Raw genomic sequence first — 21,046 nt, 5'->3', positions numbered from 1 at the left:
GTGTGTGTGTGTGTGAGCGAACAGGAAACGGAAATCAAATGTATAAATTCATCAACTGCAAGCCACTCGAGTATATGAACTATAAACACACATACATATATATGTACATGTGCGAGTACGTATATATATATACGGGTATTTATATACATACATACAGATAGTTATAGATACTATACAATATACTATACTATACACACACGGGTATGTATATTTTTTGTATTAACTGTTAGGTGCCGCTAGACTGTAAGTGCGCTTCCGTTTGCAAACGTTTTCTTTTGGTTTCTTGTTTGTGTATTTTACTTTCGGTTCGTTTAAAAGTGCAAAAGAAATACGACAAGCAGAAGTAAAAATCAATTTTAGCAGCAAGATTTTTAACGTAAAAACAAATGGTAATACTTAAACGAAAATCTTGCAACTCACTGGGGAAAACAACACCACAAACAATTAAATGTAAAAGAAAGAAACGAGCGCTAAGGCATGCGTGTATGTAACTAACTAATATTTGCTCAAAGAAGAAAACCAAAAAAAAAACAAAAAATATATGACTAATAAATATGCATACATATACGCAGCCGCAGCATTAGATATTTATAGTATAGATATGTGGAAATGACTCTTAGTTAGGCGTTGGCCGAACGCTCACTAAAAACACAAAACTCTACACCCAGAATCAGTCTTGACTAAATTGAAAATTTAGTTAATGCAACAACAACAACAAACACATAACGTAAGTAGGCTAAGGTGCGAATGGTGTGTAAAATATTTTGCAACTAAAACTAATACTAAAAATACAAAAACAAAGTTAGAACTAAATTTAGCCTAAGTCAACGTCGAACACTGCAAATCACAAACCAGCAAGAACCGAACCGGAGGCTAATGAAAGAAGACATTTTGCGCATCAAATATTTCAAATAAATGTGTCAAAAAAACAATTAAATTAAATCTAAAACAAAAAGAAAAGAAAAAACGTTGCATTTACATTTCACATAAACAAAGGAATACCTAACAATACATGCATAAATATGAATACTATATACATATATATATATATATATATTAAATATATATTCGAAACTCTCTTGAACAACACAAAAAAAAACCACATTTAACACACAAAGCAAAACACAAACAAGCAACAAGAAAAATTACACACAGCCGCAGACAGACACTCAGCAGACAATTGAAAAATTGAAAATTAAAATACTAAAACGAAAAGGAAACTTGATCAAATTTAACAAAGCAAACGAAACGAAAATTCAACATAAAAATTATTAATACAAAAACAAATGCTAGAATAAAAATATGTTAACACAACCAAAACAATTTCAAAAGGAAATGGGAAATGAAAAGAACGCATTCAAAACTTAAATGTAAGACACTAAATAAAAATAAAAGAAAAAAAAAACTATGCTAAATGCAAGAACAAACGGAAATAATAGCAACAATTGCGAATGAATAACAACACTAAAATTGAAAACAATTTAAAAACAAAAAAACCCAAACCATAAAAAACGAAAAACAATTAATATATAAATAAATGTTACGCGTTATTAAATAAAGAAGAATGAAATAATTTGTTTTAAAAAAAAATTGTGCCAGCTGTGTTTTTTTAATGGAAATAAAGGGAGAAAGTAAATTGAGTTCTTGGGTTATATTTTTGTATATTCTGCAAGAGGTGGAATTGTGGTGGAAATTGTAGCCAAAGTGGGTTAAAAAATAAATCGAATCAGTCTAAAATCAATTTAAATTTTTTAGTAGCACTCAAACTCTACAATTATCATTCTATTATATATTTATTTTTTATTTATTTTTTAATTAATTTTTTATTAATTTTTTTTATTTTTTTATTTTATTTTCTCAGCTAAATTTCACATAAAATTAAATGCACTCAACTTGGTTGTGGTGGCGCCCATGTACTTGCCCAGCGCCAGGGCCAGCAGCGAGAACTGGCAGTCGGGATAGATTTCGTGGCACTCCCTGGCAGACCGCTTGGACCTGCGGTAGATGCGATCGTACTGATGATGTGCCTGTGGCTCATGGACAGCCACGGGCGTCGCAGGCAGGCTGAACACAGTGCGCACCAGTTCCTGCAGCATGTTGCCGCGCTGTCCCTGGGGCAGCATGAGCCTGGCACTCTCGCAGAGCGCTCGAGCCACACAGGAGTGTCCATTGAAGCCCATGCTGAATGAAGAGTGTGAGCAAATGGCAACCATAAAGCAGAACTAACACTCACTTATTAAAGATGGACCTCACTTCGTCGTAGAAGGCGCGCCGTGAGCGTCGCTGGATGTGTTCCTTCGATAGTGTGGCATTCAGCCCATGGGCATGCTGTATGACCCACTCCCGATTGGGCAGATCGTAGGCAACGCCCCAGTTGACAGCCCAGCTGAGAAAGTCCACATCGGGATTGCCAATCATGCCGATAGTCATGCAAATGGCTGCCTGCACGCAACACACACAAAAGAATGGTAACCGTAAAGTAAAGTCCTGGACACACACACACACACACACAAACACACTCACACCGAAACCGATGAACCATCGGGAAATGCGAGATAACGCTTGGGACGCCGCAAAACTTTCACCTCCATTTGCGTGCCATTTGCAGCTGTCAGCGGCAGGGTCTGTGTCTGTGTCTGCACTCGCCCTTGCACCTGCAGCTGCATTTGTCCAAGTGCCAGGAGGCATAGTGCCAGCAGATTGCAGTGGTAAGTCGCCGAGAGCCTCATTTTGTCGGCACCGCGTTCCGTTTCAAACTAAACTCAAATTGCTGCCGTTCGGCTATCGGCTATCGGCTATCGGCTTATTAGCTCAAGTACTATGTTGATTGCTCTGATTAGCGGGTGTCTGCCAACTCGCTGACTGGCACTTCCCCCTAGGTACTGCCCCGCCGCTTACTCTGCCCGGCTGTCAGTACGCGCAACACTGATTGCAGTGGCATGTAAATTGTATGTCAACAGTCGTGTAAAATTCTCTTGTTTTGTTTCCACTTCCAGTCCAATTGTCAGCGCGCTGTAAAGTCAAAAAGCAAATAATACAAATTGCGAAATTTACAGCAGCGAATCGGGCGGGGCAGGCAATGGGTGCATAAAGGTAGAGTTGCTGAGATTCTGCAGTTGCAGTCGCTGAATGCTCTGCAATTAGCCAAGAGCCAGTCAGAAATTGTGACTGAAAAAAGTCATTGAAGAAGCGAGAAATAAACATCTTGCTCTCTTTGTATTTTATTTTGCTGTTTATTTATTAACAATTAACTGATAATCATAACTCTAGTTCATGGGGTAGTAGTAAAACTAATAATAAGCAGAGAAGAAAAGGGTATTAAAATATGAAAATAGGCAACGATCAATGATAATAATAATTATTTTTACCACAACATACATACATACACACCGACATGTCACTCAATATTTATTAATCATTTAAATTTAGCGGTTTTGTTATGCTCACAAAAGTATCAGCTGCGAATAGTTAGACCTAAATAAGGTCAAGCGGTTAGACAGAAGGTCTTGGTCAGAAAGGAACTTCCCATAAGAATTATTGAGTGCACAATATGAGCTTTAGTTCAAATTATTATGATGCGGTTTTTTCTCATTTTTTTGTTGGGCAAACCCGTGCCACTTTTTACTCCCTTTAAAAACAAATATTCCCCTTATATTAATTCCCCCTTTCGCATGTTTTTATGGTCGCAGGGACTGCACTGTAGCGAGCACACAAAAAACTGTCAATAAAAATGTCACTTGGGATATTTGCTTAATTTTCGCTCTCCACTTTTTGGCATATCATAAATGTGTGCAATAATTTGCATTTCCTTTTTGGAGCGCGGGGGAAATATTAACCAAATTTGTTTTGGGCATTTCGATTCATAAATAAAAACCCATGAACTGGCAGCCAGCCCAATAAATGCATTGAAATGTTCTCCTTATTCCGATTTTATTTAATTAATGTGCCGCTTTCTGGCGAAATGGTTCCGTGAGCCGCAGCAAAAAACTTTGACGACAGTGCGGACCATACAGGCTGGCGCACTCGTGGAGCGTGTGTCCGGCGGTGAAGGCCTCCCGATACTTGGGTTTATGGGCAATCTCCGGATGCACATAGCGCAGCATTATGCGGAAAATATCATGGAAGAGCGTCAGCCCGGGTGGCGCCAGCAGCAGACGAGCCTCGCACAGCGTTCGCATGATGCAATAATTTGGATCGTAATTATACCTGCCAAAAGGGAAACTCAGTTAGTGGCAGAGTGGAAGGGTAGAGGAGAGCCTTCAGCTTACATGGTGGCCAGCAGACTGACCATGTCGAAGAGCATGCTGTGCGGACTTTGATTCTCATTCAGCACTTTGACTCCGTTGCGCTGCAGTTCGCGTCGCAGGCGTCGGGACATGGCCGATGGGCGACAGTAGAAGGTGCCGTATGGATCCTTGACCAGATGCGAGGCCGGGCAGCCTGCCTGCTTTTGATGGGCAAAGGACTTGCGACGATTCTGTGTGGGTATGCCTTGCGGATAGGCAAAGTAAAAGGATTGTATGGGATCCGTTGGACTGAGGGGCACAACAACAGTTTGTGGTTGCAGGGCAAAGGCAGAGGATGGTGGAGGAGGTGGAGGCGGTGGCGGCGGGGGAGGCGGAGCTGGCTTAACTTTGGGCTTGCCCACACGTCGTGGTATCCAATCCTCAATAGCCGCAGGTAGCTCGTAGATGCTCGTTGCCTCAGCCAACCAGATCAGGCCTCTGGGTATGGTCTCCAGCACGGCCTTGGCACAGTTGGCTGTCATCTGTAAGAAACGTAGTACATGCAGCGATACTGGCTGTGTATGTAAATAAATAATTTTGTTATGCCAAACCGTCATGGAGGTGCCCAGCTCAAAGGTTAGCCAACGCTTCTGGCGATGCAGAATGTGACTCGGCTGCTGCATGTAAGTGACGCGAGTGCTGCTGGAGCTGTTGTAGCTGCTGGACTCTGCACCACAGGCCAGCGACAGCAGCAAGCAGCCGAGGAGCAGTCTTAGCCCATTTGTAAATGCCATCGCAATGTCCAACCAATAACTAAAGCGCCGCAGAGCCAGTGCTTCCAACCAGATGTGAATCTTCAGCTCTCTTTTCCGTGTCTCTGCAATTTGTACACAGCAAGTTCCATGTTTAACCAACAAATTAGGCTTCGAATTGGGTCAGCTTCTAATTGAATTAACAGTTCTCAAAGCGCGTTAAAACACAGGTAGTTTTATGCCCCTAAAAAAATACCCGCAACTGGCACTCACAAATCAAGGGCCAAAAACTTCAAAATCAGTTGTGAAAAATGTCTACGAGCTGGCCGAAGCTGCTGCTCACAGCGTTGCTCTTGGGCCAATGCCAAAGTCAGTCGAAGAACGATGTGCCACATGTGTTTGCCACGCTGGTGCCACCGACGACAAGCAGTCACGATGCCAGCAAAGTCAACAATGTCACGCTGACTCCGCCAGGACTCATCAACCAAGAACGGGAGCTCGAGCAGGAGCTGGAGCTGCAGCTGGGACTGCCACCACATGCTGGCACGCAGCGCAAACTCTCGAGAGGCAAACGCTTTGTGGCCTTTCCCGTGGGCTCATCAGCTTCGGTGAGTCAATGAACCCCCCCAAGTACAGCCTGGATATTAAATCAAATATGTATTTGCAGGCCGCTGTCTGCCTGACCACCGGTGTTATCGGCAATCCCAACTTGCTGTATCTCAGCTTGGGCATCAATTGGGGCGTTGCCTACGATCTGCCCAATGTCACTTGGGTACTGCAGAATGCCCATGGCTGGACGACAAAGAAATCCGCCCAGGCACAAATCAAACGCAGACATCGACGTGAGCTCTACAGTCGACTGGAGACAATGATAGACAGGTGAGTGGGTAAGGGTTAGCAGAGGACATAGGCTTTAGGAAGGTTTGAGGTAGGCTTAGGGTAGGTCATCACAAGTTTTTGTGTGGGAAAATGTGCAGCACAGATTATTACAGATTTTGTTGGCATATTTTTGGATAGATTTTTGTACAGAAATTTTTACAGATATTTTTTCATATTTTTCGTACATTTTTGAAATAGTTTTAGTAGATTTTGGTATATTTTTGGTATATTTTTGGTATGTTTTGGTATATCTTTGGTATTTTTTTAGTTTTTGGTATATTTTTTTTCGTTTTGTTGAATTATTTTTGGTAATCTTTCGGCCTTAAATGCCTATAAAAACATTTTAAGCTGTCAAGGACTTGTCTTAGGTGTAGAATTTACATAAGTAAATGTAGATATTTGTTCAATCATTAACTACATACTCAGCTAATTAAAAAACTGTCATTATTCGTGAGACAAAAACGATGCCAGAGGATGGAAACTCAATAGATTTTGTGGGCATACAAATCAGCCAATTGTCTTCTATTTCGGAATCAAATCAACACACATATGTAGCTATGTACATGTACATATGTCATACATATTATGTACATACATAAATATATGTATGTATGTAGGTTTTGTACCACTCACATGTGCATGCTTCAAGTGGCATGCCCTGCCCCCACTCATATGCCATTCAGCGAGCAGCCTCTTGGGCGGGGTGTGTCTGAGTCTGTGCCAAAATCATTCAAGCCACTTGGCTTATCACGCACAGTGCGACCAAGAAAACTTCGCACCCAAAGTGGTCGTTGGTCCTGCTGCCCTGCTGCCAGGGGAGAGAGCGCAGTGGCTGCGTGCTCTTGGCATAATAATAAAATGTTGGTATTTTATATTAGCATTTAAATTGGCTTTTTGTGTGCTTCGGAAATAGTTTAATATCCGTAGATGGCTAGAGACTCGGTCTCTTGGTCTTCCTGTGGTTTTTGGCAACTTTAACTTTGAGGCAAGAAACTGCACGCAAAAAAAATGCATAACAAATTAGGCCATAATTGGGAGGCACCCCAGCTATGAACATGTTAAACTATCTGCAATCTGTAAAATGTCTTATCAAAAAGGAGGCACAGACCCGCACACACGGAGAGAGAAACAGTGACTGTGACAGTGACAGTGACAGTGACAGGCATTGTCATGGTAATCAAAGGACTTTGAGCGGGGGGGCTCGTTCGAATTGAAGCGTCAATTTCAGAGCCTCGACTAAGCTTCAAGTGGTCGTCGAAAAAGTTGCCAAATTTGACTCTGACTTTGCCTTCATGTGTGTGTATCCTCATCCATATTCTTATCCGCATACTCATCCGGCTTTGGTTTTTGACCTTAACACGGCGACCCAGCCGTTCCTTGATTCACGTGTCGAGGATTGTGGATTTTCTCGGGTGTCTTGTGTTTCATGATTGTTTTCCCTCGATTGGTTTCGCTTTTTCGATTGTCTGCTTTGCTTAGCATCCCACTGCTCCCACTGCTCTCTGGGCCCCTGACTTTTGCCTCCTTTTCCTCTTTTGCCTTCCGCTTTACGAGCGCTTTTTCCCCTCTAATGGGTCAGCTAAGCGTTTGCCTGGCCTCAATTGCCTCCATCCAACGTGTGTGTGTGTGTGTGTGTATTGGCTGTATGCCCTATGGGGTTAATGAAGTTGTTTGTTTGTTTGTTCTGCAGACATTGAAGTTGACAGTCGCACAGCAGCCACAGCCGCAGCCGCAGCCGCAGCCACAACTCGCTGGGGAAGGGTGAAAAGTTTTTGCCGGGCCAATGAATGGGGAAACTTCTAAGGAAATGAAACAGCATAGTTATGGAAATAAACACACTGAGATATGTATACACAGGAATTGCATTTAATTCCATTGAAAGTAAAGCCCTTAAAGAGGTTCATTCTGCAGCTGTAAATCCACAACTGACGAGTTTCTCGTTGCAATCGTTTTATTATGACAATATCCTCTAGACCATTGGCAATTCAGTTGGCAAATATGAACAGCATTTGGGTGCAAACTCAATGCCCATCGATCTTTGTCAGCGCAGGGCTTTGGCCGTGCCGACCCTCGACAGGTGCAGGCAATTCAATTAAGTTGCAGCCTGCGCCTTCGCACCTTTCCTCCGTGTGTGTGCCTGTCCCCCTGTCCCTCTGTGTTTATTGTAAACGTGACTGCTGCCAGTGTCTGCTGCAAAGAGCGAACGAACATTCTAAACGCCAACTGACAATTGACACATTTGCACTTTGGCAATTTTCCTGCCACGGCCAGAGCAGTCTCTCAGTGTGTCAGTCGCTGTGTCTCGCCGCTTCTTGAGTACAGTTTTCAGTTGGTTTTTGTGCTGCAAGGCAAACGGCACGTGCCACATTGCTCTTTGTCATGATTTACGCGCACTTCGCGTTGTTTAATTATCGTTTAATTGTTGCAAAGTTTTTGATTTACTATTTAATTGCAACGACAAATGCAACGCCCTCGTACGCAAGTGCTCTTGGTCCGAGTCCAGCTCTCTCTCTGGCTGCTGGCAATGTCAGTCATGATTTATGGCCGCCGCCAACATTGATGACTATGATGGAACGTGCAGCAGACAAGCGGACTCCGCCATCCGCTCAGCTGTTGCTGCATGAACGCTGGCGTCGCTCCCTCAGTCGTCCGAAGCGTTATCTCAGCTTTCCCGAGGGCTCCTCGTTCTCCGTATGTGCCACACAGCGACCGAGCAAAAAAACACTTTGTTACTTTCTGTCCATGCTCAGGTTGCTGTCTGCTTCACGGTGGGCCTCATCGGCAATCCCTACTATGCATACAACAGTTTCGGCATCAACTGGGGCACGGCCTACGATTTGCCCAACACCACTTGGGTGCTGCAACATCTACATGGCTTCGCCACACATCCCGTGGCACCAGCTGTGCTCCGGCGACGCTCTCGCAGATTCATCTATCAGAAGATTGAGACAATTGTGGATAAGTAGGGGCCAATATCTGCCTCTACCTTCTGCGCTCTAACTCTTTTTTCTACATTTATTTCTCACACATTTCCAGCATGGGCTACAATGGTCGAGACTGCGTTTTGCGTACCCTCTGCGAGAGTCGTCAGTACTTTCAGCGCACAAAAATGAACATGGTCGGTGAAATGCTGCGCACTATATTCAGGTAAAGTTAGCACCAAAAATCTGAACAATTCAGCTTCATGTAACTCCCCTTTGCAGCCTACCCAAGCAGCGCATCTTTACACGCGAACTGCATGAAAACTCGGACATTGTGCACTATGACAAGGCCTATCGGGAAGCCCACAAAGTTGACTGCGCCGCCCAGTATGACTGTCACTTTTCGCTGCTGGAACTGGCCTTTGGCAAATACTCAACGCCACCCAAAAATTATTATGCTCAATAAATTGTGCGATACTTAAAAATGCCATCAAATTATTCTTGAGTGTCCACTCCGCCAGGCAGGGGCAGGGGCCACTTGTTGAGCTCCGTTAAAAAATGGCACTTCATATATCTTTTTTGCTCAGCTGCAACTTGGCTTGGCCTCACCTGCCTGCCATCCGCCAGCTACTCCATTGTCACAGCTGCCTCGGGGAGGGAAGTGGAATTAATGTTGTCTGTGCGTCGCGGCGCCTTCGTCTTCGGCTGACTGATGTGTGTGTCAGCTCTGCTGGCACCTTCTGCCGCCCATCATTATGCTGCCGGGCCACTGACGGACTTTAATTGAAAAGAAATAAAAATACGTTTGGGCAAACTTTTGTTGCCAACAAGTTTTATTCAATGAACCGACTTTTCTCAGATTTCTCAGGCTGGGAAATTTTAACGACTATTGCCCCCAGGGACTGCAGCATTTTGTGGCTTTTGGAAATATGGCTACGCATTAATCGACCAATAGAACAAATCCAAAGCTGAGGGATTGCATTTTAATGATGCTGCTGCTGCTGCTTTTTGTCTATGAAAAATGAGTTTAGAGATGAATGAAGTCGGAGTGGAGTTTGGTCAATGAAATGTGCGTTGTGATATTCAAAATTCAGATATTTTGGGCGATAAATCTAGCCGAGTAAATTATTGTGTACTTTGCACAAGACAAAAATTAGGTCGTAGGCCCGAAGTTTTATGAAAATTGATTTACCCAGACACATACAAGAGATGCATTACCTTTTTTCACACCTTTTGCCATCACCTCCTAAACTCCTCGCTGCTTTGCTACACTTCTAAGCGCTTCGTTAGCTGCCCTACTCCTCGCCGCTTTGGTCCCCTTACTGCTCGCTGCTTTGGCCCCATTCTTAGCTGGTAAACGGTGGGGCAGCAGCAACGCCCGGCAAAGATGGATAAAAAGTGTTAACAAGTGAATGTCATGTCCAAGCAGTAGGGTTCCAAATCAGAGCAACACAGCAGGAGTGGCCGTGTGATGTGAAGACATAAATGGGGAAGACACGAGATGTCACCGTAGCCACAATAAATAAATAAGCAACGCCACCAATAAAAACACTGAGAATAAACCAATGCCTCACGTTCTTTCTTCGTTTGTTTGTTTGAATTGTTGAATGCTAGCCTCCAACTGGCTGATTCCCGTTCAGGTTTTTTGTATTTTTGTCAAGTAGATTGAAGATATGCGAGCTGATATCAGTAGCCTGGAATAAGTGGACAACAGCGGACAGTCTCGAAGGTAGAACAAAGAGAGGCGCGAAGGCAGCAAGAAACGGTGATCAAAGGTGGAACAAAGAGAGTCGCAAAGGAAGAACGAAGGAAGCGGCGGAACTAAGAGAGTCGCGAAGGCAGTAAGAAACGGTGATCAAAGGCGGAACAAAGAGAGTCGCAAAGGAAGAACGAAGGAAGCGGGGGAACTAAGAGAGTCGCGAAGGCAGCAAGAAACGGTGATCAAAGGCGGAACAAAGAGAGTCGCGTAGTCAGAACAAAGAGACTCTTGTAGGCAGAAAGAAACGGAAATCTGTGTAAAAATGTGAACAGCTTTTCAATTGAAATAAAAGCCAAAGTGAAGATATATTTTGAAGCGCAATTCGAGTAGCCATCAAAAGTTTTAATTAGTTCCAATCAGTGTGTAGCTCCATGACACACTTGTCAGCCGCGGCAATGCTCATACTGCAGCTCGTAGTGTCTCTCCTCCTTCTCCTACAATTATCCACCTGCTCCGCTGTCAGTCAGATTGCTGACAATTTTGATGGGCTTGCTGATGGCTCCTACATGACCAGCAGGTCGAGCAGCCGCCCACACAACGAGCACAGCTTTGACATGCATTATGACAACTTGAACACAGACTCCGACTCCAACTCCATTGGCAGTGCCAACAATGAAACGAGAATACTGCGACGTGGCAAGCGATATCTGCAGTTCAGCAAGGGATCCCGTATGTCGGTGCGTTGTGTCCACTTTGGAACAGGCATTCCAGTTTTTAATTGGCATTCTGTGAATTCTTTTGCAGTGGCGCACCAATGGCAAGAACACGCTGCTCAAAATCAATACGCTGTACGCCTATGGCTATGGCTTTCGTGCCAATTATCCTTTCCCCTCAATCGAGGAACAGAAGAAGGATAATGCGGTATTCTTTCGCCTCTTTAAGCGGGATTTGTTCTCCAAACTAGAGACAGCTTTGGATGGGTAAGTTCTGAGCGGTTTAGTTGATTGGCTGTAATTTGGTGTCCTCTCCAGCCATGGCTTTGATGGTCGCGCCTGCATGCTGAAATCCTTCTGCACTGCTGTGCTGGATGTGGACAAGTCGGAGCAGAAGAGCGGCATGCTCTTCAAGCTGCTCAAACTGGTATTCAGGTGAGTGCAAGAGAGAGGGAGAGAGGTGTCTGATTAACACCTCACTGTTAACTACTAGAGCAGTTCGTTGCCCTGTTATGTGACATCAATGTAAAGTTCTCGGCATCTGTTAGTTAAGTTCTTTCATCGGCAACAATGTGCACGCTTCGTTTGGGTCCTCTTCTCAGCTTTCTCTGCCTTACCACGGCACTGGCACATAATTCCACCATTCCCCACAGTCGTGCCAAGCGATATTTGGACATAATAGAAACCACTCGTATATTTGTGGGTAATATTCGACAATTTTATCAGTCCAATTGCTTATAGAGAAATGCTTCTCCCCTTTTCAAGTTTCGTGTAAATGCCAAAAACAATGTGATTGCCTCGCCCATTGTGTGGGCACATGGCTATGGCTTTCGTGCCAATACCCCAGTGCTGGTTAAGCGGGAGAATCGACCCTTTAGAAGGGACACCTATGAGCTGCTCCACGAGCTCATCGATCGCAGTGGCCTTGATGGGCGTGCGTGTGTCCTGAAGGCATATTGCACGGCTCTGGCGGGGGATCATGGTCAGGGTTTCTTGTTTAAGCTTTTAAAATATGTTTTTACGTAAGTGGAAGAATGCTACGAACTATTAGTAACTATCTGCGAGACCAATCTAATATTATTTCAGCCTGGATGAACACGAAAAGCGTCATATGCCGCATCTACGCGAGGAGAACTGCGAACAAATCATGCACAGCCACTGCCCATTGAGCTTTGACAGCATTTCCCCCTACACAGACGATGTTTGATGATAACTACACACACACACACACATACGCGTGTGCATTTGTTTGCTTTTTGGCATGAAAAATAAACAACAACTGAGATTGAATTGAATGTGAAAATTGAAATATAAACATACGTTTTTAGCGCAAAAACCTAAAATAACAATATGTTTTCGAATGGTTTAAGGACATGTCAGTAAAGTGCAATATAATTATTAAGCTATTATTTGGCACAATAAGCTATTTTATTGGTTGTTTAGCGTGGCTGCAGCTTCAGTGGGACAACAGTGTGTTAACACTCCAGCTGCAGCAGACTGTTAGCTTTGCAGCTACAGCAGACTGTTACAGTTGCAGCAGACTGTTGGCTCTCGCTCTCACGCCTACGCCAAGCTCGGTATCTACGATCCACACGGCTGCCACGCAGTTTTAGCATTTGGCGTAGAATTGAACAGGACAAAATATAATTGCGTTTGTTTGATCAGAAATTAACATTAAATAACATGATTGATTTTGGCAAACTTGACATGTTGAACTTGACTTCGAACGGGAACCTAAAGTGGCACTGGGCATCTCGCACGGGACAGAAAATGTCGCATGGGACAATTCTTTGGCATGAAGCAGTTCAAACATGTTCAATCGTGTTCGACAGTTGAATCGATCACCTCATGCCTGAGCCATCCGTTGCGTCTGTCTGCATCGAACCTTTCTTTCACCCAATCAAAGCTGCTTAACTGTTTTCTCCTTAAACTTGTAATAATTACAGCATAGAGCATCCTTTGTTCTATACCATGTCGTGTTTTTTTTTTTGGCTATTGTTTACTTAATATCCTCGATGCCGTTGCACGTGGCTGCTAATGATATTTATTCGCTCTTGTTGCCATTTGTAATTTATAATAATTAACTGATGTGCTATTTGCAGGCTTTCTGCGTGTTTCGAGTGTTTTTCTTTCCCGTTTATTTCCCCCGTACGTGCGGTGCAATCAGCAGCATGCATTTAATTGGCATTTTCATTAAACAGCTGAAAGTGAGCAGCAGCAAGAAGAAAAAAGAAACAGATAAGGGCAAAATTATAGCATACATATATGTATATATGTACGAGAATGTAAAAAGTATTCCATGTCCATTGTTGACCTCATTGCATGACAAAAGTTTGCTGCTGATTCGGCTCGATGTTGCAGTTGCAGCTGTTTAATGTCACCAGCATGAAAATTGCGAGTGGTGTTAAAATGTTTGCGGGCGCCTTTGATGCACTTGTCACGCCCCCATGGCCGCAGAGAGACCAGCAAACCTGTCGCCGTGGTGGCATTAAAAATTAACTTTAATTAAGTTGAAAAACATAAATTACATGCACGCATACAAGGACATTAAAATGCACAAAACGCACACACACGCAGGGGCACTTGGTCACATGCAGGCAAGTCCTGCAAGTGCAATTTTCTGATGGTGCTGTTATTGCGGCTGCTGCTGCTACCTCAAGAGCTGCTCAAGTTTGTTGCACACAAGGGGCAGACAGAGAGAGAGAGCGAGTAAGAAATTAGAAAGAGACGTGCAGCAAAGACTGAGAGGCAGCAAGAGAGAGAGAGAGAGAGAGGTAAACTCCATCTTGGGCGATGTCCGCAAAACTTTAAGCGTTTACCCCACAACTTTGTCAAGCACACACCGGCACACACAGGGATAAGCGCCACAAAAGTACATCCGAATGCGTACATACATACATATAGGATATATGTACATGTTGTAGTACCAACCTTAATCAAGCATTAATCATGTGGCTGTGCGTTGAATTGCTGCAGTGAAAGAGGTCAGGCACAGCACTCCACTGACCTGAGCCAATGCAATCCTTCGTTTTTCTTTCAACTCCATCGCCCACTCATTGTGGCACTATTATGGGTCAAAGGATATGCTGTGCGGCAGCATAAAGATCTAGACTGTCACCAGTTGGACTTGCAACTATTTACGTCAGTTCAAAGTGTTACTGCCTATCAATCATGGATATAATATATATTTCGATATATTTTGTATTTATTTTTGCCATTTTTAAGCAGTATTTTTCATTTCGCGCCATTCCAACTTGTTACATTTGCTGACAGCACAAAACTTAAATGCCAGTTTCTGTTTGCATTTCTCTTCTCAGCTGTGCAATTATAATTCATTTTAAAATACCCTCGAAGTGTGCAGTGGAAATGAATGTACGCAATTGTGCGGCTGTGACTTTAACTAATTGAACTCTTGACCAACATAGCAACATTCTCGTACGCAGTGCAATTATGATGAAAATGAAATCAACAAAGGCCGATTACTGCGGGAGAATATTTGATGAGCGTTAAATCAACTGAGTAAAAATGAATATAAATAACCACAGAAATCGCTTATTATTTCTACAATTTCCATAGTTTATTTGGGGGCAATCTGACAAGAAGCTGCGAGGATTATAATCATAAATAAAATATGCTGAAGATAGGCAACTATAAAACCAAACCTCGCACTGAAACAACTTGCTCGCTGGATTCAATTTTAATTGTGTAATTTATTGTGATTTTTATGTTCATGTTTTGCATTTATTTAATGCCATTTAACGACTCTGCCTAAAAGCCTTTCAGTGTTTTCTAACCAGCAAATTAAAACCAATCCAAGGACCAATCAATACGCTAATTGTCAGCTGAAAATGAAATGGAATAAAATTCAATATGCAATCTCAATAATGTAAGCCACATCATGGTGGCTTCCCCACTCACAGCTCTCGACATGTAAAAGATATTTGCCCAGGGGGTGTGGGGCAGCTGGCCTACAAACAATATACAACGAGATAAGCGCGACCTGAGGCACACCTCGACTAATTTATTGGCCGTCAAGGAGCAACAAAATGCGCACCTGCCTCATTATAGATGCGTAAAGGGCCAATAGAGTTGTGTGGCATAGAATGGCTTCCAGCCCTCAAGCCGCATCACACGTTAGACTGGTTGCATTTAGATGTGTCCACATGCCACACACACACACACAGACACACATTCAATTCGTTCATTCATTAATCGTTGTCTGAATGACGGGCATGCAAATTGATTTGATGCGTTGTCAATTAAAATGTGCAATTAATTTCATTTGGTTTGCCTCACATTATCGAATAGGTAATTGGATAGAGCGATAGACGCACACACACAGAGAGAGAGAGAGAGAGAGAGAGAGATGTACATACAGTACATATGTACATAGGTATGTACATAGGTATGTACGGCTGGCGGTGTGGGTATATGTAGCCTGACAGCGGCTGCTAATGAGCTCAGTTAGCCAATTCAGTTTGTGGCCATGAATGTGGCACGTGTGTGTGTGTGTGTGTGCCTTCATCTCTCACTCTCTTTCTCGCTGTGTGTGTGTGTGTCTAAATTAAACCGTCTATGATATGGCAGAGAGCATAGCGTATACGCAATTAGTTAGTCAAACGCAGATTGCCATGCGCTCTACACCACAGTACAGTCAAATAGAGACAGCTCACATGATAAGCAGTGTGTTAATGGCCTGAAATGAAATACCTGTAAATGGAATACTTCATTAAGAAAGTGTCTAATTATTTGTAGACAATTTATCAGAGCTGCAAGCAGCGGCAACAAATCTATTACCCAAAACGGAATTATTTTCCATGGAATATTCAATGAGGAAATATTTGCTTTTGCGGCAGTAACTCAGAAATCTGTTTCTGGTCTGCTTATAATTTCAGTAATTTTTTGTTTGTTGCAAAACAAAATCTATAATATAAGTAAAAATAGTTAAGCAAACTTTATTTTCAATAGGAATACATTTTTATTATGTTAAAATATTTAATTAACTTTACATTAAAATGCATAAAACTTCATTTATAGAAGAACTTTTGAAGGCTTTTTATATTTTTTAACTCTAATTTTTTAAGTTTTACCATAACATAATTATTCTTTTAACATTTTTTAATTTTTAAAAATTGTTATTGCTTAATATTTAATTAGTTTTACATAAAAATGCATGGAAATTCATGCATTCAAAACATTGAATTTTTTTTTTAATTTTGTAACTTTAATTTTGATTTTTTAACTACAATTTCTTAATGTTCACTCAAACATTTTCATTTCTTTACATTTTTTAAACTTTTTAACAATATTTATTTATTAATATTTAATAAGCTTTACATAAAAATACACGGAAATTCATGCATTGATTTTTTTTTTTTAATTTTGTAACTTTAATTTTTAATTTTTAGTCAACCAAATGACACAAATATTTACATAATAACTCGGGACAGCGCCCAGTTTTAATTTTATTTCATTTATTTAATTGAAATATTTCCACAGTCTCTTCTGGTAACCAGCTCTAGTCTCATGGCCAGCATTATGTGCTACCAATATGCCTAGACTTAATTTTAAAATGCCAAGACGTTGTTCTTCGTCTTCCTCTTTTTCAGTTTGGCTCTAAATTAGTTCAAGGATTAGTGCAATAAAACTAACGGGCCACGGATTTGCGCAGCCCTTTTGTTGGCTTAGCGAAAGGGGCCTGCGAGGAAGGCATGTCACAATTTCCCAATTAGCCACTCATTGAGATAAATTTCTTATGCAAATGATGACAAGGCCAAGTAAGGCATTTGAGGGGAAGCCAGAGCTGGGGCAGGATGCCGTGACAGGCGCTGAAGTGGCATTGGCATCCAAATACTCGTACATCCCCATGCTGGTCGGGGAGTTTGGGACACGACCTGAGCAGAACGGAACCAAACCGAATCCCCAGCAACGCCCTGACAACCACTGCCAGGAAGAACAACTAAAGCAGCGACAGCGACGGACAGCGGCAGAGTGACATTGAGTGACTCGCGATGACGCCGTTAAGGCCTGGAGAAGATGAACAGCAGCCTTTGACTCTGTCACTCTCTCTCTCTCTCTCTCTCTCTCTCTCTCTCTGTCGCACCCTCTCTAATTGGCTGCTGACATTTGAACAATAACAACAAGCGGAGCAACGGCAACATTTTGACATAATTAAAATACAGGCAACAACATTTTTGGATATGAAATGAGCGACAGGTCGAGGCAGCAGCAGCAGCAGCAGCAGCAGCAGCAGTGAAAAACATTTTGCTAATTTCTTTGACTTATTAGAGCAGCGCGCTAATCACTTGCATCAACTAACCCATATTTCGAGTTGTATTCAAATTGGAGCAGTCTCTCGTGATGAAATGCCGTTCATTGAACCTCACACCAAAGTGTGAACTGGCACTGACGTGGAGTCAGTGACTTGAAACGAGAGCTGCTAAATGCAAGATCATGACTTTGGGTGATTGAAGTTGAATAATTGAAACAAAATATTTAATTAAGTATATCAAAGCATTAACAAAAGCCAACACATAATAATAATCTCCTACTCTTCTATGTGCTAAAATAAATACCAAAACTAATTCTAAGGTTCTTCGATTTTTATCAGCTAAAAAAATTGTTCATCAAGCTAAATGCATGGGAAATAAAATAATTAAAAATTAAATATAATTTTGATAATAGAAAAAATACACTATATTTTTCCCTTCCAATTGTTCATTTATATTTTTGCCCTTTCCCTCATAAATTATATTAAAATAAACTACTAAAAAAATCATTTTAAATTCTTAATTTTAGAAGCCTTCTCTTGCTCTCAGTGTAGCATTCGAGATGCAACGCAACTTCTTTTGTTGAATATCTGGCTGCGATAAAATTCACTTGAGAGCTACGCCCCGAACTTTTGTTTGTTGGCGAATGCAAATTGCGCATACGCCATGTGGACCGACCCGTACACGAGCAGCAGAAATGGCGCTTATTAAAGTTTGACTTGTACTTTTCGGTTGGATTTTAGTTTATTTTTTTAATTTTATGCTTTTGTTTGTGTGGGCGGAGGGGGAGCGGGAGCGGGAGGGGTGCGGCAGGTGCGGAGGTGCAGTGAGGCAAAAGTTCAACTTTTGGATAACAAAAATTAAGCATTTGTCGTTTGCGTTCCATGATAATTGCGAACAATAGAGGCAGGCAAAAAGGATGGATGGGAGGCTGGTGTGGGGCACAAGCCATGTTAATGCTTCCGCATTTGCGTTCAGCTGCAACATTGAACCAATGCCGGGCCATGTGTGTGTGGTTGTGTCTTTGGGTCCTATGTCCTATGTCCTGTGGCCTGTGTCCTGTATACATGCAGAAGTTTGTGTGTGTGTGTGTGTGTGCCAGCGACATTCACGCCTCGCTGCACTTTTTACATGCTGCATGTTGCCTGCGGGCATTAAGTGTGATTTTATGCGATTTGTACCAGGCAAACACCAGCACCAACCCCCCCCCACCGTCACACCTCCCACAGCGGGGCCATGGCTAAGAGGGAAAAACCACAGCAGCAGCAGCCAAACCCCTGCCTTGCATAGCCTCCGCTCTCTGCCACAGTTCTTTGCTAATTTACATTTGACAAATGTTTTGCATGCTACAAAATGTTTGCCACTGCTGCAACGACGACGACGACGACGACTCCGACGAGGACTGCTGTTCGTTAGCCTCCGACTCCGGCCCGTGCCCGTGCCCGTGGGTGTTTTTGTTAGCTGCATTCGTTTTCATTTGGTTTCTCTGCTGACATTGTTTACAGTTCAACTTGGCTCTGGAAATTAGTAAAAATCTCACACGAGCAGGGAAACAATAAAACTGCACAAATAAAGCGAATCGAAAAATACAATCGGAAACAAAGATACACACAAGAAGGGGTACGGCTCGAGTATGGCCACGAGTACGTAGCAGCTGCAGGAATGCTCCAAGCACACAAATTCAAATTGATGTAAAACAAAGGTGTAGGTACACTGAGCGAAAGAAATTTATAGTAGCAAAGGGAGCTAAAAAGCAGAGAGCAGAATTTGCAGAAGAAAATGATAACTGTACGGACATTAACTTTTTGATCCGAGTTTCAGGCTACCAATAAATATAGCTCAAAGGAGTTTAACTTGCTGAATTAATTGGGCATTCTTTCGATTCCCTGTTTCACACACTTCTGCTCTCAAAGCGTTATCCTTGCTGCATGCCTGAGATGTCGCCAAAGTTGATGGCTGCAATCGCTGTAGGTTCTGCGACAATCAGCGCCCGCACGTCCCCCATCCCGGGCATGCAGATACTTGCCCGCCACATTGTCCAGAGGAGGTCTAAGCAGAATAGTGCAGTGGATCAAAAGTGGAAACACCTTTCAATAAGCACTTACACCAAGACTGCATTTAGTAGCTCGCCGAAGAGGTTGCTGGGCTGGAAGGGTCGCTGTGAGATCTCGCAGATGCTGCGCAGCAGGCACACAGCTCCACTTTCGGCATCCAATCTGAGGGAACATGGGCTGGAGATCCACTGTAAACACTAATTCCGCATTAGCTACTCACTGTTCCAGACCCGTTTCAATGACATCGTACAGCCAAGTGCGCGTCTCATCGTGCTCGAGTTGCGTGTGGATATCCCTGGCCACCGACTCGAAGCTGGAAGTGTTCCAAGAACTCCACCAATAAACTGGCACGGGTGGAGGCGTGAACTGATTTTGATAGTTGATGAAGCCCCAAACGGAAAGCACAGTGTCCTCCTGCGGTATGGGAAAGGCCAGGCCGCAGACAAACTGTGGGAGATGGAGATGGATCGATCGATTTGCCACATGTTTGATTAATGGCCCACCTTGAGCACGCCTTGACCATTGAAGATGGCCACTCGCCGCGAGCGACTCAGCCTATGGTTGCATGTGGCATTGCCAGCTGGTGTGAAGAGACTGCAACCAGCCACAGACAGGAGCAGCAGCAGCAGCAGCAGCAGTGGCAGCAGCTGTGCGCGGCGAAACCGGAAGGTTACCAACTTCTTGCTGCCAGCGTGCATGGTCGACTAATTGCAGCTCCTGCAACTTGTGGCAGCAATGGCAAAGTACGTGCATTCTTGAGTTTGCTTAAGGAGTTCACGGCAAACGAATTGAAAAGGCTAATAGCAGCTCCTGGCAAAGTGTGTTGAAGTGCAGCTTCTGGCTATTTGCCACATATTTGTGGAACGTATGCTGTGGCTCTTTCAACTCCAACTAGCATGTCATGACATTTCCTGGATTTGAGCTACAAAAGAATTGTAAAAATTAACAATTAAAATGTAATAATGAATGCATGCATGAGCACTTACCTGTGCCATTCAATCAGCATCAAAATACGAGCACATTTGCACGCTGCAGCTAAAGCTCGCGAAAGCTCTCTCCGCATCTCTCTCTCCCGTTACAACCCAACGACTGCCCTGAATTCCAGCATAGGCCAGAAAAGCAATCGCCTCTAGGCCGGGGACTTATCCGCCGCTTCAGTCGCTATCTCTGTAGCTCTGTGGCGCTGCAGTGAACGCGACACTTGTGCCACTCTGCTGCAAGCACCTGCGGCTCTCTGTGTGTGTGTGTGTGTGTGTGTGTGTTGGGTTGCCCACAACAAGATCTGTGCCGGCAGCGTTGATGCTGGCGGTCCTTTTGTGCTGGCTTGCAACAGTAAATTGATTGGTTGTCACCTCAATTGTCCACACAAAGAGGTAGAAAAGTCAAAACTTTGACAGCCAGCGAGTAAGTGTGAAACGGTGTACGTGTTGGGGCTGCAAGTGCAATGGGAAAAGGAATATTTAGTTAGACTTTGGATGGATCATTTTGTGAATAATAAAGAGCAACATGTGTGTTTATCTATTTTTATAATAT

At 43.1% G+C, this 21,046-nt stretch overlaps 5 protein-coding genes across 7 annotated transcripts; 2 read left to right on the top strand and 3 right to left on the bottom strand.

The window, feature by feature from the left end:
* Positions 1-1,853: 1,853 nt before the first annotated feature.
* On the bottom strand, positions 1,854-2,764 carry LOC117585053. Its single transcript, XM_034274312.1, has 3 exons — positions 2,526-2,764; positions 2,234-2,442; positions 1,854-2,181 (listed from the first exon to the last, which is right to left on the bottom strand). The coding sequence occupies exons 1-3, from the start codon at positions 2,727-2,729 to the stop codon at positions 1,869-1,871; spliced, it is 726 nt and encodes a 241-aa protein (XP_034130203.1). The 5' UTR covers positions 2,730-2,764; the 3' UTR covers positions 1,854-1,868.
* A 1,059-nt stretch (positions 2,765-3,823) lies between these two features.
* On the bottom strand, positions 3,824-5,051 carry LOC117585070 (F-box only protein 11). Its single transcript, XM_034274335.1, has 3 exons — positions 4,838-5,051; positions 4,269-4,768; positions 3,824-4,206 (listed from the first exon to the last, which is right to left on the bottom strand). The coding sequence occupies exons 1-3, from the start codon at positions 5,018-5,020 to the stop codon at positions 3,939-3,941; spliced, it is 951 nt and encodes a 316-aa protein (XP_034130226.1). The 5' UTR covers positions 5,021-5,051; the 3' UTR covers positions 3,824-3,938.
* On the top strand, positions 4,921-9,263 carry LOC117585069. 3 transcript variants are annotated; one of them, XM_034274332.1, is made up of 6 exons: positions 4,921-5,586; positions 5,646-5,857; positions 8,389-8,548; positions 8,608-8,819; positions 8,894-9,004; positions 9,061-9,263. In XM_034274332.1, the coding sequence occupies exons 1-6, from the start codon at positions 5,290-5,292 to the stop codon at positions 9,242-9,244; spliced, it is 1,176 nt and encodes a 391-aa protein (XP_034130223.1). In that variant the 5' UTR covers positions 4,921-5,289; the 3' UTR covers positions 9,245-9,263. The 3 variants fall into 3 exon arrangements, with proteins under 3 accessions (XP_034130223.1, XP_034130225.1, XP_034130224.1); XM_034274334.1 differs by lacking the exons at positions 5,646-5,857; positions 8,389-8,548 and having other exon boundaries at positions 5,290-5,586; XM_034274333.1 differs by lacking the exons at positions 8,389-8,548; positions 8,608-8,819 and having other exon boundaries at positions 5,290-5,586.
* Positions 9,264-10,457: 1,194 nt separating this feature from the next.
* On the top strand, positions 10,458-12,430 carry LOC117585168. The gene is given in 5 exon segments (XM_034274509.1): positions 10,458-11,214; positions 11,282-11,457; positions 11,509-11,625; positions 11,844-12,212; positions 12,277-12,430. Coding segments are annotated over 5 exon segments (1,089 nt in total). The 5' UTR covers positions 10,458-10,908; the 3' UTR covers positions 12,398-12,430.
* A 6,738-nt stretch (positions 12,431-19,168) lies between these two features.
* LOC117585238 lies at positions 19,169-20,429 on the bottom strand. Its single transcript, XM_034274638.1, has 4 exons — positions 20,017-20,429; positions 19,734-19,960; positions 19,565-19,675; positions 19,169-19,508 (listed from the first exon to the last, which is right to left on the bottom strand). The coding sequence occupies exons 1-4, from the start codon at positions 20,209-20,211 to the stop codon at positions 19,367-19,369; spliced, it is 675 nt and encodes a 224-aa protein (XP_034130529.1). The 5' UTR covers positions 20,212-20,429; the 3' UTR covers positions 19,169-19,366.
* Positions 20,430-21,046: the final 617 nt, after the last annotated feature.

This window comes from Drosophila guanche, unplaced genomic scaffold (genome assembly GCF_900245975.1).
Source record: "Drosophila guanche unplaced genomic scaffold, DGUA_6, whole genome shotgun sequence".
NCBI classification, from domain to species: domain Eukaryota; kingdom Metazoa; phylum Arthropoda; class Insecta; order Diptera; family Drosophilidae; genus Drosophila; species Drosophila guanche.
Note: the sequence above shows the minus strand (reverse complement) of the source record. Positions and strands in the feature narration are given on the sequence as shown.